Genomic DNA, 17,807 nt, shown 5'->3' on the forward strand with positions numbered 1-17,807 from the left:
GATGTACATCGGGGAAGGGAAGGAAAAATAAGATACAAACAGACACGGAGACAAACCATAAGAGGCTTAAATATAGAGAACTGAGGGTTGGTGGAGGGGAGGTGGGTGGGGGATGGGCTAAATGTGTGTGATGGGCATTAAGGAGGGCACTTGCTGGGATGAGCACTGGTGTTGTAGGTACGTGATGAATCACTAAATTCTACTCCTGAAACCAACATGATACTATATGTTAACTAACTTGAATCTAAATGTAAAAAAATCTAAATCTAAATATTAAAAAAAAAATGTCAAAGTTTAAAACCAAAAAAAGAAAAAAGAAAAAAAAAACTCGTAAAGCCACTTGGCCACCACCTTCTCTCGCTTTCTGAAAAGTACATTTTAGATTTTGTGAGGAAGCATGGATGGTTTGGCCACTGTTTTGAAAGCTCACCCATTCATGCTGTAACTCTTTGTAAGTAAGATTCAAGGCACATTAGCACAGCTTCTAGGCCAATACCCAGGCTGCATCCCAGCCCATTTTGTAAATGTAAATACAGGCTGAAGTACTTCGATTTGTATTTAAAGTTTAAAGCTATTTTTTTTCATTTTTAAAAGCAAAGCCGGTTTGTACATACAAATCCCACTCTCACAAATAGAAATGCATATTAATCTTTTAGTTTTGAAGATTAATCCTTAGCTCTTCTTGATGTGAAACCACAATTAGTGAACTGGGGTTAGTTTACAAATGTGAAACAGGAGTATAAACAGAGCGGTTAGGTAACATTTGCCCCATCTCATCAAGAATTAAATTAAGTTGGGGCGCCTGGGCGGCGCAGTCGGTTAAGCGTCCGACTTCAGCCAGGTCACGATCTCGCGGTCCGTGAGTTCGAGCCCCGCGTCGGGCTCTGGGCTGATGGCTCAGAGCCTGGAGCCTGTTTCCGATTCTGTGTCTCCCTCTCTCTCTGCCCCTCCCCCGTTCATGCTCTGTCTCTGTCCCAAAAATAAACATTGAAAGAATTAAATTAAGTTGTTTTATTTTTTTAAAGTTTTTATTTATTTATTTTGAGAGAGAGAGAGAGAGAGAGAGAGACAGCACATGCATGTGAGAGCAGGGGAGGGGCAGAGAGAGAGAGGGAGAGAGAGAATCCCAAGCAAGCTCCACACTGTCAGCACAGAGCCCAACATAGGGCTGGATCCCATGTACTGTGAGATCATGACCTGAGCCAAAATCAAGAGTCACATGCTTAACTGACTGAGCCACCAGGGAGCCCCAAATAAGTTGTTTTAAATAACAATATGATTTTGATGCATTTTCTTTCAATGCTGAATTTGGAAACATTTATGATAATTACAGTAAATATGTTATTTTAAATATTTTATACTAGAAAAAATTTAATAAGACTTGGCTTGACTTTAAAAATAATGAAAAAAATCACCCTTTGGAGAGCTGTTGAAAACTCCCCATCTTTGCAATTTTTATTACCCCAGGATTCAAAAAATATCAATTATGCTGTGATTAGGACAGAGCTTAACAACATCTTGGGCCACAGTGCTATACTCACACATGCAGAGTCAGCAGCCCTAGCTCATCAATATGGGCATCCCCTTGTATTTCACGTTGAAATACTACAATGTAGAAGTTGTCCCGATGGGTTCTGTAATCCCAAATGGAACTCAGCCTGTAACAGCCTATCTGAATAAGCTTCCTAGCAGTTCTCAGACAGGAGTAATATCAATTCCTTAAGGAACATTTAGAAAAGTAAAGGGGCATTCTTGGTTGTAAGAGCAACAGGGAATACCATAGGGCAACATAATGGTTGCTTCTAATCCTTGTCTCTTCTGCTTTTATTCATCCCAACTATACTAACATCCTTGATGTTCCTCAAACACATCAAAAAAGCTTCCATTGCAAGGACACTGTATGGGCTGATCCCTATGCTTGGAATGTCCGTCCTCTCCAATCCCAAGGCAAGCTCCTTCACCTTCACCTTCACCTTTTTAGGTCTTTGCTCAAGCCACCATCTCAACAAGGCTGTCCCTGTCTAGCCTATTTAATTTTTCAAATCCTTTCCTCCTTCCTCCCTCCTTGCCTCCCTCTTCCTCCTCCTCCTCCTCCCTCTCTCTCATACTCAAACACACACAATACAAATTCTGCAAACTTCTTATACTGCTCCATTTTTCTGTAGTATTCATCATCTCTGAATGTACTCGATGTTTATTCTGTCAATTATCTGCTTCCCCTAACTAGAATATAAACTCTAAAAGGAGGGGCGGTAGTTCTGTTTTATGCAGTGCAGTATTCTACAGCTCTGTTCAGTACCTAAAGTATAATAGAGAACAATGTTGAATGAGAAAATGGGGACCAATGATGCTAAGCATTTTACAAGGAGTGTCAGCTGCAGCTCTGATAACTGTACCGATATCTGTGATAAGAGATGAAAACATTGCAAGTTGCATGGAAGTTACAAAGTTAACTCTATCTTACTCTGCATCCAAAATATAACTTCAAAGGTCAAAGCTCAGCTTCTGTTATAGGACCATTGGCTATCAAAAGGATTTTTACAGAGTCCACTTTTTACATATTATTTATAACCTCTCTTTCTCAAAAGTGTTTCCATTCTCTTCTGAGTATACCTCTTCTCATTCTCTATATTGCCTCCTTAAGAAATAACAGGCAGGCTAAAACTCTATATGTTTTACTTAGTTATTTAACAACAAATAGTGATTATACCAGTTGTAGAAATTTTGAAAAATAATTTGCCCTTAAGTTCTTCCCTAATTTCTGATTCCTTTTTATTGACATAGTAAAATATTAATAACTTTATGTTTATATATTACATAATATCAATTAGAAATACAATATTCCACATTCATTATTTATAGGAATGAAGCATTAGCACTCAAATATTTGTTAAGTAACTAAATGGTTTCATTTTTTAACTGTTAGAGAGATAGCAAAGCATGTAATAATAAATATAACCTCTATTAACTACCCACTCAGCAAGGATGTGCTGTAGAAAGAAGGATTCTTATAGCTCAGAAACTTTACAAAATTTTTTTCTAATAAATAGCCCCAGAAAATAATACTAGTTCATAAGTTTTGATGCAATTGAATAACTTCTGATTTCTTTGTATCTCCCAAAGCACAAATGATCTCTCCGTGGATATTCACATGCAATACTTACAGGCTTTAAAACTATGTTCACAGTATAGCTGGACTTCTTACCTGAAAATACAAATAAACCTGCCCACTAAAACTGATACTCATATTTTTTGTTAAAAGTTAAGACTGCTATTTCCATGTCTCTGATCCCTCCCCCATTTATCCAAACAAACAGGCAACTAATCACTGATCTCACGCAGTCTAATATAAAGCTATTCATCAGAATACGTTTTCATTGAGTAGTTCATCAATACAAAAGAAGCATCATGCTTAATGCCATAGGTAGTTGAAAGTGTAACAGCCCTGAGCCTGCTTATTTGGGGAAAATGTGAGCCATCTATCAAGGGATATTACTTAAGATATTTTGAAATGTTGTAACAACAAGAGAACAAAATAATTTCAAAACCAGTATGCACATCTGTTAGAACTGTTATAATAAAAACATGGCATTGTTCTAAAAGTTTTAGGAAATGAGAATAAACTAGCAAGTCTAAAATTTTCTTTTTCCTCATGAAGTTGGCTGTTGGGATCCCACATCATAAATGAGTTGGGAATTTATTTTTTCTCAGTGGTATTTAGATTACTATACAATGTTAGCACATTTTATGAAGTTCCTTTCCCCTTTACTAGTCCTTGTCATATTTGATATTTATGTTTATTAAAACTGATTTTCTGTTTTTATTAGTAGGATGGATTTAATGTAGATGATGCTTTACTGCATTAGTAATAACAATTTTACTTAAATATGGCTTTGTTGTACTCCTCTGCAAATAATCTTTGAATTCCTAAGAGTCTTTTATTTTCCCTGTAGCCCAGTTGGAGAGTTTTTAATATTAAATTGAATCATAACAACACATGCTGGTTAGAGTCTAACTTAATACACGCAGCTTAATGTTAATTTTCCAACTTCAAATCAGGGATCTGACTATTCCAAGCTGATTATTTATCTCAAGTGTGATTTTGTTTTAAACTAGTAAAGTCCACAGCTAGAGATTTTTGCATCACAAAAACTAGCACTATGAAAGAAAACAAAATTCAGCAAAAGACTTGGAATCTTTACATAACTACAAAAATCTTATTGAGAAGAAAAAGACCTATCAAGATGTTTCAGTAATATAGGGAGAAAGCAAAAAGGAACAGGTGAATGCACAAATGACTGATGTGGGCAGGTTGTGAATACAGTAAATATGCTTGATGAATATAATAAAAGGGTAAGTTTACGTCCTAAATCCTTTAGAGGAAAGTTATCCATTAATATCAATAATAAGGGGCAAAAAGTCTTAATAGGCAAAAGAAATTGCTTTAAAGTCAACAATAAAAATCTAAATGCCACACTTTTTGCTTGACAACGTAAGCTTCTGCTTCAAACTAAATTTCTTATAAATGCCTTGAGAAGGGAAATAAATAGTTAATCATTAAAAAAATATGGTATGATGGTGGAAACAGACACAGAATAGACAGTGTCAAACTCCATCGGCGCTGAGAAAAACAGAATTGGGTGATAAAAATCACAAGGGAATATACTTAGGCATTCTATAGTATCATAAAACTTGTCTTTCTTTTTAGAATGGTGAACACCCTGTAAGAATAAGTCAGTGTTATAGTTACAAATACTAAGAAATTAGCTGGCATCGAGTATCTAATTTTACAAATTTTAATGCCTGTCAAACTATGGTGATCTGGTGAAAGTTGATTGTGAAAAGTTAATGCTCATTCTAAGGCCGATGCTCGTTCTAAGGCCATATAGATTCTACCATCTGTATGCGTGGCATGCGTATACATACCCACACCCCTTTAATGCCTCGCAAGGGGTAATTCCATGTATCAGTAGGAGTAATCGCTTATATAAGCCAATAAAAAATTAAAATGAAAGAAAAATGCCTTTTTGAAGAAACACAGTTAATGCAAATGTCGTTTAAAAAATAGCTGGCCAACTGAATAGAAAGAATATAGCTGTTTTTATTTTTACTTTCCTTGTTTTCAAGATCTTGTCCTACCTTAACGATTATTATATGGATTAAGGTGAGAAACGTTGGCTAATTTTTTTTTGAAGACAGGATGAGGTGCCAGCATAAAACTTTTGAATAATAGAAGAAACTCTCCTAAGAACCAGAAAATGTTTCCAAACCATATGCAAAAATAAGATTTCAATGCTTCACAGTGTAATGAAGGAAAGTATAATGGCTGCTTGAGGTTCGTGCAATTCTTTTAGGTTATACAATTTTTCTGTGAGGCAAAAAACTGAACTACATAATACATTTCTGCAGTGCATATAGGCATCAAAACCATTTACCAAATTACTACTTTCAGCATATTTTTCAAATGAGATTCCTTAATAAATTATGTGTATGCAGTCAAAACACAACATTAACATTTATTATTAGTCACTTAATGGAAGTTAATGGTGAGTTTATAAATGAAATGCTGGCTTACTTTGATATACACTAAGAGCAACCAAAAATAGAGGTTCTTTCCCAGAGTTCTGTGTATTTATAAAGTGCAAAATAAGCAATTTTAGCAATTCTCAAATGTAGTTCTTCCAGATGCATTGAATCCTAAATATACTTGTAGAAACAGAATATTTTTCTGCTAAGTCAGGTATGCCTAACTTATCCATCTTATGGGTAAGAACTATCCTGACTGAAGTATTCCATGCTTTATAAAAAGATTAAAAAAAAACAATAAAAATATAAAAACAGAGTGAAGTATATTCAAATTTTCAATATTCTTGAGGGAGGTATCTTGAGGGAGGTATTTTCAGTGAAAATATGTCATCTATAAGACAAGACAAAACAAAAGCCACAACACTAAAATAATTCATTATGTTAAATACCCCACTGAAAATGGATGCATTACAGGGCAAGGACAGAAAGATGTCGTAGATAAATTTACAAACGACAAATTCTATATGTATGTGAAATATTTTTAACAGAGATTGCTACAGAGTTGTTGCTCAGAAAATCCACCAATTTTTCCAAAAATGAGGGGCTCTCTCTCAAAATATTGTAGCAAATAAAATTATCACTCCTGATTTGTACTGGTCCTTGAATGGTATAGAGTGTAAAATGTTTGAAATAAAATAAAATTCAATAATACAACTTCTTATAAATTACAACTTCTTATAAAGTTGTAAATAAGGTAAGATCATTTACAAGAAATAAAACAATATTTTTTAACAGGGCATGGGGTCTAATAGACTCATATGCTACAATATTTCATCATACTAAGATTATGTGAGACATTTAAATATCATAAAAATTACGATAATAATGAAGTGTCAAAAAACTGAAACGAAGCTTGTAGGAAAAAAGTTCATTTGGGAGGAGTTTCATTCCTTATAAAAGCTTAAATTTTCAGAATTTAAAACAATAAAAAGTGATTTTTCAAATAATAATAATGCACTGATTTCTGGGGAAGATATTTCCAACTGCCTAATATTAAAAAGAGGAAAATGAAGGGGGGAAAAAAAAGAATAAACACCTTATTCAACATTAAAACAAATCTATGCAATGAACTGTCAGATAAAATTATATTAACACGTTCGTGTTTACTTTTAAGGTTGTAATTATGTACGCACAAATATAAATTAAACTTTATATAAAAATTTAGGGCACAGGATTTGATTACTCTGAAATAAAGTTATAGCCAGATTAATACTCTATGTGGCATTTGGCATTTAAGTTTAAATTTCTATTTGCAAGTCGTTCTATTATTCTATTAAAGGATGTAAAATTATAGTCAGCATAACACCTTCAAATGCTTTTTGTTAATTGGCAGCTATAGTGGGACATGAAGCATCATTCTCTCCCAGCAGTTTCATTTTAAACACATTATTCCCAGATATAAAAATAGCAAATTACATTAAATTTTACAGAAGGCATTTTCAGCTTCTCATATAGGAAGAGCTATAAGCAGCTTCCATGGCATAACATCACAGCAAACAGCTTTGAATACATTCTCTGGTAAGACACCACTCAGACATACAAGATGCAGCCTACAGGGACTTGATGCTTAAAATATACAAGTAAGAAGTTTTAGGCTTAACAACAACAACAACAACAAAAAAAAAAACACAAGCAAAAATTTCCCAAAGTCTTGAGAGGTAAATTCTGATATTCTTTACTTCCTCCAAGTTGAAAAGTAAGTAGTTTGTTATTTCTCCTCATTCTGACTTTGTAACACTTGCCACAAGATTTTAATTCTAAAACTCTGATTACACGTTCACTACTTTTTTTCATATTTTCCAAAATGAGACAAGGGTGATGGACAGCTTAGCAGTGACAAGAGTCCCATAAACATCATTACTAAAACTTTTCTGTTTTTATACAGGAATTATTAATCTACTTTGGGTATTCTGTTGGTTATGAGCTCTATCTAGTTCAAGGTATAAAGATGCTCCTCCATCTAATCTGTCATACATTTAATTTTAAAAATGAAAAAGTTATGAATGTGTCGGATACATTTTTTAACATCTAGATTTCTAGGTCTTGGCGTATAAATATTGATGGGCAGATTGACTTCATAGTTTAAGTCAGAACTCATGTTAATAGAGGAAGTTTTAAAAAGTCAATCCTTCTGTTCCTTTATCTAATGAGTTTCCAAAGGCAGAGAACAATCCTACAAACTGGCAAATTCTCTCTCATCAGATATGTACATTGTATATTCTACAGAGAAATAAAAGACATTATACCAGCCCCGTTCTGGAAAATGAATTGTGGAGTTCTGAAACTCAGTATATAAATGGTGAGATCATATTTCTTTTTCTTAAAGCTAATTGTGCCACAAAGGAGAGAAAAATCTGAGAGAAATCGTATTTACCACAATAATAGTTCCTATAACTCTAAGAAAGTATCTTATGATTTAAATTCTTGTATTTATTATTCAAAGAACTTAAAAAAAAACAAAGTAATGCAAATAAAATGTTATAACTTCAAGATTCATTGTTCAGCATGACAAGTGTTTGATTTTTTTGTTTGTTTTCTTTTTTGGAAGAAGTTAATTAGGAAGTTAAATACAACTGGAAAAAAATATTTCACTGTTCTCTAGAAATGAAAAAGTTATCTGACTCAAGATAATACCTACAATCAACAATTTACCAGTACAGACAAAATTATTTTCTTCTTTATCATTTTCCATATTCTTACTTAGATACCTACTGATTTAGAGAGAGAAATACAAACCTGTAAGTTATTTATGGCCTGTTTGGTGCCTCAAAGAAATCACATAATATCCAAACACCAAAAACAAAACAAAACAAAACAAAAACAAAAAACCGAACCTAACCACTTTTGAATAGGATTTAAATGGTTAAGCTTTGTGCAAAATACAAAAGTAAATGTGAACTAAGGGAAATGAGAAAAATTGTTTTCAAAACTCGAGAAGACAGCCACAGAATACTACTTACTCCCTGATCATTTAACAGGTTTTGTGTAATTAATTAATAGATAGTAACAATTTTAGGTACACCTTTATTTTTTCTTAGTTAATTTCATCTATTACCTAGAATTATGCCTCTCACACAGCAGGCATCCAATAAACATTTTTGAATGACTACACCATTCAAAGAAATTAATTTGTAAATAAAGTTTGCCTAACTGTATTTGTCTATGTGACATATAGAATTAGACTATTTTAAATTTCTAGTAAAAGACATATGCTGCTGAACATGGACACGATGTCATGGAGATACATACTTCTTACATAAAACCATATACCACATCTGCGGCATAATCTATAACACATAACACAGTTTTACACATATACCAACTCCCCATTTTGCTTCTGCAAGTTTTAAGTATTGATGAATTACTTCTTGCCAAAGAAGTCACATTATATACAACAAACCTTCAGTTTAAATAAGGAATAAGCTTGCAGTTAACAACTTAGTTTGAAATGTTAACAATCCTTAGGCTGTTAACATAACAACTGGCTATTAATGTGGTAATGACCAACTTAAGAGGACATTATACTCTGAGAAATGAATATATTGGCAACCAGGACCAAGGTTTTTATTTGAAAGAGTATGATTTTTTTAACAAGTTACCAAACATGAGAAGTTTGAGTCTACCAGAAGTCAACTAAGTAATGTCACAAAGAGCAACATCTATCTATCTTAGAGAAGGGTAAGCACTTTTGATATGAAAACTATTTTGATAAATCCCTTTAAACAAAACACTTACTTGAGACTATCAAACGGCAGTTAAACATTGTATTTTTATTACCATAAGAATAACACAATCTAAGTTTCCTTCTCTGCTTGCTATTATATCAACAACTGTAAAACAGTTTAACTCACGATACAGGTATTACATTGGCAAATTTTAAGTTTTTAAAATCCGGCTATTTCAACATACTTTCTGTAAATCTTACTTAATTTTTATCTTTATTGCTTACTAGAACACCTTAACTTTGCGCAGACTTATATAAGCTCCTTGTTTTGGAACTGTTGTTACATAAATCCACTTGAGACACTGCAGTTGCAAACAAATGTAAAAGTAAAAAAAAAAGAGTCAAAAAGCCATGACCATTGGTTAGTAAAGATAAAGCAAAACTAGGAAGCATTGTTAAATCACTGAAAGTAAAACGCGAATGCTTTATGTGGAAATGAGGCTCTAATTCACAATGAGCAGAGGAAAAAAAATTATTTCAAAGAAGAAGTTCAAAGACTGAAGTTCTAAGAGAATTCATGGAATAAGTTAATTCTGATTAGTTGTGCCACCACAATAAGGGAAATCCTGGCTATGGAGTCACTTCTTATTGTTGGCACCTTGCGTGTATTTTATGCCCTTGGAACACAGAGGGATAGTAACAAGTGGTCATAATTAGCCAGGAGGCTGTCAGCTGAGGCAATCCTAAGGTTGGGGGGGCAGGGGGTAGAATCTGATAAATAGTGTTGGATTCACCCTTTTAAACTATCACTAATCAAATGATACATTTTTATATATAAAGATTAAATCAGACTAAAAATAACTGAATTATATACTGAGAAGCACCAAATTCCCTAGAAAACACTTCCCAAAAATGACCAAGATGGTTAAGGAGTTACGGCTGATTGATAAATTTTGTGTCATAAAGGGAGAAAATTCAAAATAAATCGCTTAATGTCAGACTAGAAAAATGATTAATCGTATCAAATATGAAAACCCGAATGATGCCATATATCATTTCTCTAATTTGATAGCTCCTACTTTATTAATATATGTAATTTGCAGCTGAATCAAGTCACAAAGTTCCCTGAAAAGCAAAATAATTTTTCTTAAATACAAGTTCACGCATTGAGTGCTAAATGCTGGGAAACAAGTATAGTGGGCTTCATGGTTTTTTAAGCAAGAATATATGCATTGTCCTCAAACTGATCAGATGTTTAGAGTGGCTTTCATTTCCCCATAATGATGGAGATCTTTACTGTGTTAGTTTCCATAATGCTACTGGCAAGTCTGAAGCTGCTAATGCTCCGTGATATCTTTGTGATGACCACTTGGAATGCCACTGAGGGTGGGGACACAGATTCACACTTGGGGAAAGTTGTCAAAACTGTATAATAAATATGCTAATAAATACCAGTTAATAATTTCAAACTGAACTTTCTCTGACAAACGAGACACAGGAAGATTGCTGAACAATTCTGTGTCAAGCTCAGCCTATCTTGTCGGTATGGTTTAATGAAACACTTATATGCTGATTTCTACCAACCACATCCTTGCCATGAACTGGTGCTTTTAATACGGGCGGTAGAATAACCAATCTCTAACTATGAGCATCCAGGCAGGCCAAATGGAATCACTTTCGATATCATGTTTTACTGGCCATTACTCGAGTAAGAATTTGCATAATAGGCACCTGGCAACATTTTGAAGGCTGACAGGTCAATGTCTTTCAGGAATAGAAGCTGGTAGTAAGGAAATGAAACCAAAAAATACACTTACAAAAGTATTTTAAAAGGAATCCAGTCATCACTGGTGTGCAAGGGTAATTCCTACCTCAGATAGTCTCTGCGACAAAGGATAAGATTAGCTTTAGTGTACAGGGTGGAGCCCACCTCTCCCAAACGACAGTCACAGCAGGCACACTTCAGGCAATCTTCATGCCAGTATTTGTCCAGTGCCTTTAGAAGATACCGGTCCTTGATCTTTCGGTTGCAGCCAGCACAACCTTTCGGCTTGGTGTCTGGCTGGACTGAGAGCATTTGTATACCTAAAGGAAGACAAAAACAAAAAAGAGAGCTGGGACTGCAGGAAAGAATCAAAAGATGTCAAAAGACCTCCAACAAGTTTAATATTTAATATTGCTTTTCTCAAGGAGCGTTAGACTTTCCCTTTTGGGGCTATCCTGAAATCAAACTAAAATTTGGAAACAAAAGCCTCAAACATTATAAAGTCCTTATTAAATCATTTATAAAGTTGCACCTGGACAGTGGGGGTGGGGGTGGGATAATGCATTCGTGTTGTACATAGTATACATTGGCATTGACATGATGTTGACATCATATACACAAAGTTAAGTAACATTAAATAATTTTAGAGTGTCCCCATTCTCTGCATAGTGCAGTTCCTTTGGGAAGAAAACGTGAGTAATAATCTCAAAGGAAGCTATTTAACAAACTAGTCCATGCACCGTCTATAAGAGTCAAAAATGAGTTTTTCTTTATTGGTTAGAAATTCACTTGATTTGTGCTTGATGGTGGAAGGACAGTGTACCCTAATGGGAAGACACTAACCTGACTTAGCAGTGGGGCTGTTTATAGTTAAACATAGAGTACAGTCACCCAGAAAGCTCCCCAATTCTACACTGTGTGTTTGCATCCAAATACTTCCTTCTGTGTTCTTGCTGTTTGAAATTGTTCCTTATGTTACAATTTTACAAATGAATCTATACTCACAAACATGAGTCAGTGCCTCGATAAATGGCAGATTACCTGACTGCATACTGTATGCTTTCATATAAAATGAAAGTACAGGATTGGTTTATTACCATAAACACACACTTATTAATTTCATAGGGGAAAGAAAAAACAACAGAAGGAAAAATCTAAATACATATAAATTACACAAACATATATACATAAATATATTATGTTATAGATAGGGCACCAGACATATATATAAAATTTATATACTTTAGAGATACATCTCCATCATAAATAAGGAGTCCAGCTGGGTTCTGTGGTTTTTACAACTTGACTGAAATGTTTTCAGTGAAAGGCTATTCCCCTTTGAGTTTCTTCTTTCCTAAGTGTCAAATACCCAGTTTAAAAAAAAAAAAAGCTGGACCAACTATTCAGAGCTTCATATTTATTCAATAACTCATTCTAAGTACTACCAAATACTCGAGACATCATCGATTCCTAACTCCCTCATTTTACAAATTGTGATACGGAGGCCTAAGAGAGTTTAAGGACTCGCTCGATGCTGAATGACAGGTTAAGCACTAGACTTGGTGGTCTTCTAACAGTCCAGAGATCCCACTACTATAGTATGCTTCCTCTCCTGTACATAAAGTTTCAAACTCTACAAAACGCCAAATGTAGATGCACTTGAAACAGTTCCAAGAAAAGAAATGCCAAGCCATAATCTTGGAGTATTTCCCTACTCCAAAGTAGCTAAACCTTCTTCAGTTTCCTCTGAAGCCTCCTTATGAAGGCTTCACCTCCATTACCTTCACACTCTTTTTTCATTTTTAATCACATTGATAAGAGACATCAAGGCACTGTACCCTCAGAGCTGAATAACTTTTCTAGGTACAAATAATGCATGGATTGCACATAATATTGTTTTGATGTTGAACTTCCATTACCAAATAAGTTCTCTGGTAGAGTGATGGACTAGGGACGGGCAGGGAAGAAAGGGTGGATGTTCTTGCTGCATGATCTGCACAGTGTGGTAGTCAAAGCTGCAGACTAGCAGCTGGATTTGTACAGAAGAGCAGGTGGTATTCCTGTAGCCTGCTTTCTATTCCCTTTCTTTGAAGGAGCTAAGGGTCTAGTGTAGATTAATCATAACCCTTGATAGCTCTGCTAAATCTCACTCTCTAGAACTTCTAACAAATGAAGTTTCTTTGATCAGAACTAGTTAACGTCTTCTAGCAAGGTTCCACAAGGAATAAATCCCATTAATTACTGTACAGAACATATCCAAGTGCCTCTTAACCATATACCTGGGGGGAGGGGGGAAATTTGGATTTACTAAATGACATTCTGTATCTCATTACTGAAAACATCGAGAGATGGCTGGCTATTCGAATTCACCAACTTATAAGGCTATTATTATTATTATTATTATTATTTTACATCACAAAGCTAGAAAGAAAAATTTTAAATCCCTTTTAGTTGTAGCTAAGATATATTTCCCTCAGTTGAGTTCCTACCATCAAGTGAAGAAGGACGGCTATCTTTATTCAAAATGCTTTGTAACCAGGACAGGGAATACCAACATTTGGCACAAGTAACACTACCCTGCTTGTCTTCACAAAATGTTTTTGTTGTGTTGACATTTTAATTTAGCACTCAGAGGCCAATTAATATTTGAAACTCTTACATTCTGTTTGGCCTTGGGCTTGAAGGAGTTTGATATTTTACCCTCCATCCTGGTACCTTCTTTTAGAGAACATCATCACCTTTCTCTTGAAAAGGAAATCTTTTCAATACTCTTCAAGTTAACAGTTGTAGAAAAAGAACTATTTAGTAGTCACCACGTTGCCATGTACCTAAAAGGCACAAAGCATCAGCAGCCCCCTTCCCCACCGTGCCCCTCACCATCCAGAAGAACACGACTGGGTAGAGTTATGCGTTCGGAAGCGGAGAAACATTTCACAAGTTGCTCATAGCACATCAGGACTCATAACTAGTTTTAGATTGGCATGTAAATTGTTCTGAGGGAAATTCTTATTGCCTCTGAGACCCTGCCATTCTGAGTTATTTGACAGTTTAAGGGAAATCATAATTAAAAAAAAGACATAAATAATAGCCTGTGCAGTGTGGTGTGCAGAAATAAGTAGAACCATTTCATTTAAACTCTGGTGAGCTTTTAATTGCCTGGATTGCATTGTGAGGCGGCCTAACGGTTGATTGCCTCCATTATGTTCCCTTGTTCTGTGCCATTCATCCGCGCGGTCTCAGCTTCAGTAGTTAACACAACAAAGTAACCACAACTCCACAACACACAGGGGCTTAAAAAAAATCATCATAATCAAAGATTTGCAGCACTTAGACACAGTCTTTTATATTTTTGGACTAACTACACATAGTGAACGGAAAACATTTTGTCCCTGTCGGAAGATTCACAGAGAACAATTTGGGAGAAGGAACAGGAAGGGGGAATACATAAAGGGGGTTGGCAGAGATGAGGTGCCTCAGGAAGATGCTAAAATGGGAATGCAGGTTCCGCAGCTGGGAGCAGTGACACAGATTAAAAGAATTTGGCCAACATGGCCATTCGATTGCCAAGAGGTACCAAACAAAAGATTTTCTCTCCTCCTGCCCATCTTCATCCTCTCCCCAGCCCCCAGACCCGATTGGAGAACTGGATTGGGCCTAAAAGCTTGTTTCTCTCTGTTCACTGGCCCAGAGCATCCCTACAGGCTGCAGCCCCCTAAGGGACAACAATGCAAATAGATGTCCCCAGATCTCAGGCGCTGGAGCTGCTTAACTCTGTTCTGCCCCTTCAACTCCCAACCCCCTCCCCATCCTTTCACCACCCCCTCCCCTTTTGGAGCAATGGAGCTGGGAACCAATTTGATTCCCTTTTTCTCCAATGCAGCTGCAAGGCTCAGAGATACTGACATTTTTCCACTCTTATCAGTTTAATTACAGTTACCATGGCAGCAAAGTGCTGGTGCTTGGCAAAGGCCAACAAGAGATTTGCAAGACTGAGTTCAATTTTGATGCAGCTCACATGCAAAAAAATAATAATAATAATAATAATAATAATAAAATAATAATAAAAAAATAAGAAACATACATGCACCCTAACAAAGAATCCCTTATGGAGTTTATGCTCTAGCCTTTTGTGGTTGTGTCTTCGCAGCCACACAGGGATGATTTGCAAAGAATGTAGCAGTATTTGTTGCACCTAGCAAGATTAATTGGTTTAAGCAGCAGTCTTCCAAAGCAGTTACAACAATAATATTTCGGATCTTAAAAAAAAAAAAGACACAAAAGCAGCGGAAGAGCAGGAAAGCTTTTGAGCAGTCAAGAGTGCCGAGCGCCGGCAAAGTGCATCTATGATAGATTGTAACCTTACCAAAACTTTTCTCCTTTTTCTGCATGAGTTGACTTAGGCGTGCCTGAGTTGCAGCAGCTTCGCATTGAGCACAGAGCCCAAGGTAGAAGTGGAAGGGGGTCTCCTGGATTTAGCTCAAGTGTGGACCTGGTGCGCAGCCTACACCGCCGAGGACCGACTATTGTGAAGCCACTTTGGGAGCGGGTCGGAGTGGCGGCAGGGGGTGGGGGAAGGGATGAGGGCGGCCAGACGAGACAGAGCGCACACACAGAGCCCCTCGCAGTGTGGCGGTGTGCAAAATGATGGCGAATGACAAAGCCACATGCTTCCCTAACTCTGCCCGTAATCCTAAAATCCCAGCGGCCCCTTTTAGCTTCGTGGTAACAAATGGATTTGATTAAACTGTCACATGCAGCGTTAGCATAGCATATCATGTTCAATATGAAAAAGATCATAAATCTGACTTGTATTTCATAACAGCAATCTGGGTAGCCCCCGTAAAAATGTGCTGCATCAGTTTGAATCTCCTCCTGTTAGGACATGGGCACCTCGTTCCAGGGAACCTGTCTCTCGTGGCCACTTCTCCCCACCGCGCCCCCCACCCCCAGCCCCCCTGCAAACAGTCACTTTTCCATCTCGCCGGAACCACCTTTTCTTATTACGGAAAAGTGGGGAGAGGCAGAAGTGTCCCCAAGAACCGCAAGACTGTGATTTCAACTCTCGGGGGGAGGGGGCTGTGAATCCCAGCAAGTACGCAGCAGGGGGTCTGGAGCCCACCTAGGACGGAATTCTCTTCCCCAGGGCCAGGCCGGAGCGAACCTCTCCCGATTCCAAACTCTCCCTGCCCCTCTCTTCCCGGGAGTAAGGGGTGTGGGAATGCTGCGGCTCATCCTGAACTTTGACTATTATCCACTCGAGTCGTACTTGAGACATTCCGCGCCGCAGCCGCTCTCCCCTCCTTCCCTCCACATCTTCCGCCTGCATCTATTTCATGTCTCATCATAAAAATAATGAAGCCTCACATGATTTAAACAAAACCGTCTCAGCAGAGCTGCAGCCCGAGCGAAAGTTGCAGTGCGGAGCTGGGCTGCAGCCCCAGTTTATGCCTCATTAGGAGAGGCTGGGGAAGAAAAAAAAAAAAAATACCCACATCCGCACACGCACGCGCGCACCCGCAGACACACACACACACCACAAATAAGCCGACGCGTGTATACACAGTTGCTGCACTTACCTTCTCAATTAAGCGATACAGGGGGAGGCCGTTCAGAAAGCACAGTGGCTGCTTTGTAGTGCTTCTCCTTGGGAAAGGTCAAAAAGAAGCATTGTTTGAAAAAAAAAAAAGGAGGGGGGAGGGAGTCTCTATTTTTTAAGTTTAAAATAATGAGGTCCTCAAGGATCCGCCAAGTAATGGTGTTGACCGCATGTGAGCCACAGGTGTCCTCCTTTTAGGCAACTGCAGTCCGAGGCTGTCTCTCTCCGTCCTGGCTCAAGACAACTTACCCCAGCAGCACGCGAGGAGCCGAGCTGGAGGAAGCCCCGGCTCTCAGCTGCAAAATGCAATCCCTTCCCAGCCAGACATAATACAGCCGAAGAAAAGGTCACTCAGTTATTACTGAGCCGGCGGAGCCCAGGCAGCGCTTGTCAAGACCACAGAGAAGCAGCTCCCTTCCGATTTAAGACTATTTACCTCTCGCCCCCACCCCTCCCCTCTTCTCTCCTTTCCTTCTCTCCCTCCCTCGCTCGCTCGCTCGCTCTCGCTCTCGCTCTCGTGTGCCTGTTCTGCAGCTCAGTCAAGTACAGCCGCCCTCGGAAAGTGCAAAGCAGCCACGAGACAGATCGGGCTTTGTTGCTAATTTCCCAGGGTGAAAATTTACAAGCCTGCGAGTGCAGTCAGCACAGCCACATGCATATGCTACTCACAAACGCTGGGGACGACCCGCGCACAAAAAGTGACCTCTGCAGGAGTCGGCTGGGGAAGACCCTACCTTCTGGACCCGTCCAAAAGAAGTCCTGCGAAAGAGCCCTGGAGGAGAAGGATCGGATTCCTAAAACAACGAGGGCATTTTGGAATAGGTGCCCACATTTAAAGCAAACTGTCTTCCGAAGCCATTTCGGAAGCCACCGGTTATGGAAATTAAAATAAGGCAAGAGAGTCAAACGGTTACTAGAACTGGAAACACACACAACTGTCCTCTTTAGGAAATGTCTGGGGGGTGGCTGCAGTTGCCCGGTCTCTGACTTCCCTTAATGAACTCTCTAAAGTCTCTGCTCAGCAGGGCAGTGCTGCCGCACAAGCTGGGTCCAGGGCATGGCATACTCCCCTTCCTCCCTGCCTCCAGCGGCCCGAGAACCAAACTGTGAACTTGTTCCTTGTTAGCCAATACTGAACCGCCTCCCACCCCCACGGATACACTTCTTGCAATTACTTGAACACCTTGCAATTTAAA

The 17,807-nt window shown here is 37.7% G+C and overlaps 1 protein-coding gene across 6 annotated transcripts in view; it reads right to left on the reverse strand.

The window, feature by feature from the left end:
- LMO3 (LIM domain only 3) overlaps nucleotides 1–17,807 on the reverse strand; it is a 58,020-nt gene that overhangs the window by 39,369 nt on the left and 844 nt on the right. The window contains exons 2-4 of one of the 6 annotated variants that reach the window (XM_030321967.1): nucleotides 17,346–17,383; nucleotides 16,592–16,658; nucleotides 11,122–11,335 (exon numbers count right to left, since the gene is read on the reverse strand). In XM_030321967.1, coding sequence (XP_030177827.1) covers nucleotides 11,122–11,327 — 206 coding nt within the window. In that variant the 5' untranslated portion in view covers nucleotides 11,328–11,335; nucleotides 16,592–16,658; nucleotides 17,346–17,383. Of the gene's footprint in view, nucleotides 1–11,121; nucleotides 11,336–15,378; nucleotides 15,554–16,591; nucleotides 17,096–17,345; nucleotides 17,384–17,807 lie in introns of those variants that run through there. The other 5 variants (XM_030321968.1, XM_030321966.1, XM_032593915.1 and 2 more) reach the window with 5 other exon arrangements.

The sequence above is a fragment of the Lynx canadensis genome, chromosome B4 (assembly GCF_007474595.2).
Source record: "Lynx canadensis isolate LIC74 chromosome B4, mLynCan4.pri.v2, whole genome shotgun sequence".
NCBI classification, from domain to species: Eukaryota; Metazoa; Chordata; class Mammalia; order Carnivora; family Felidae; genus Lynx; species Lynx canadensis.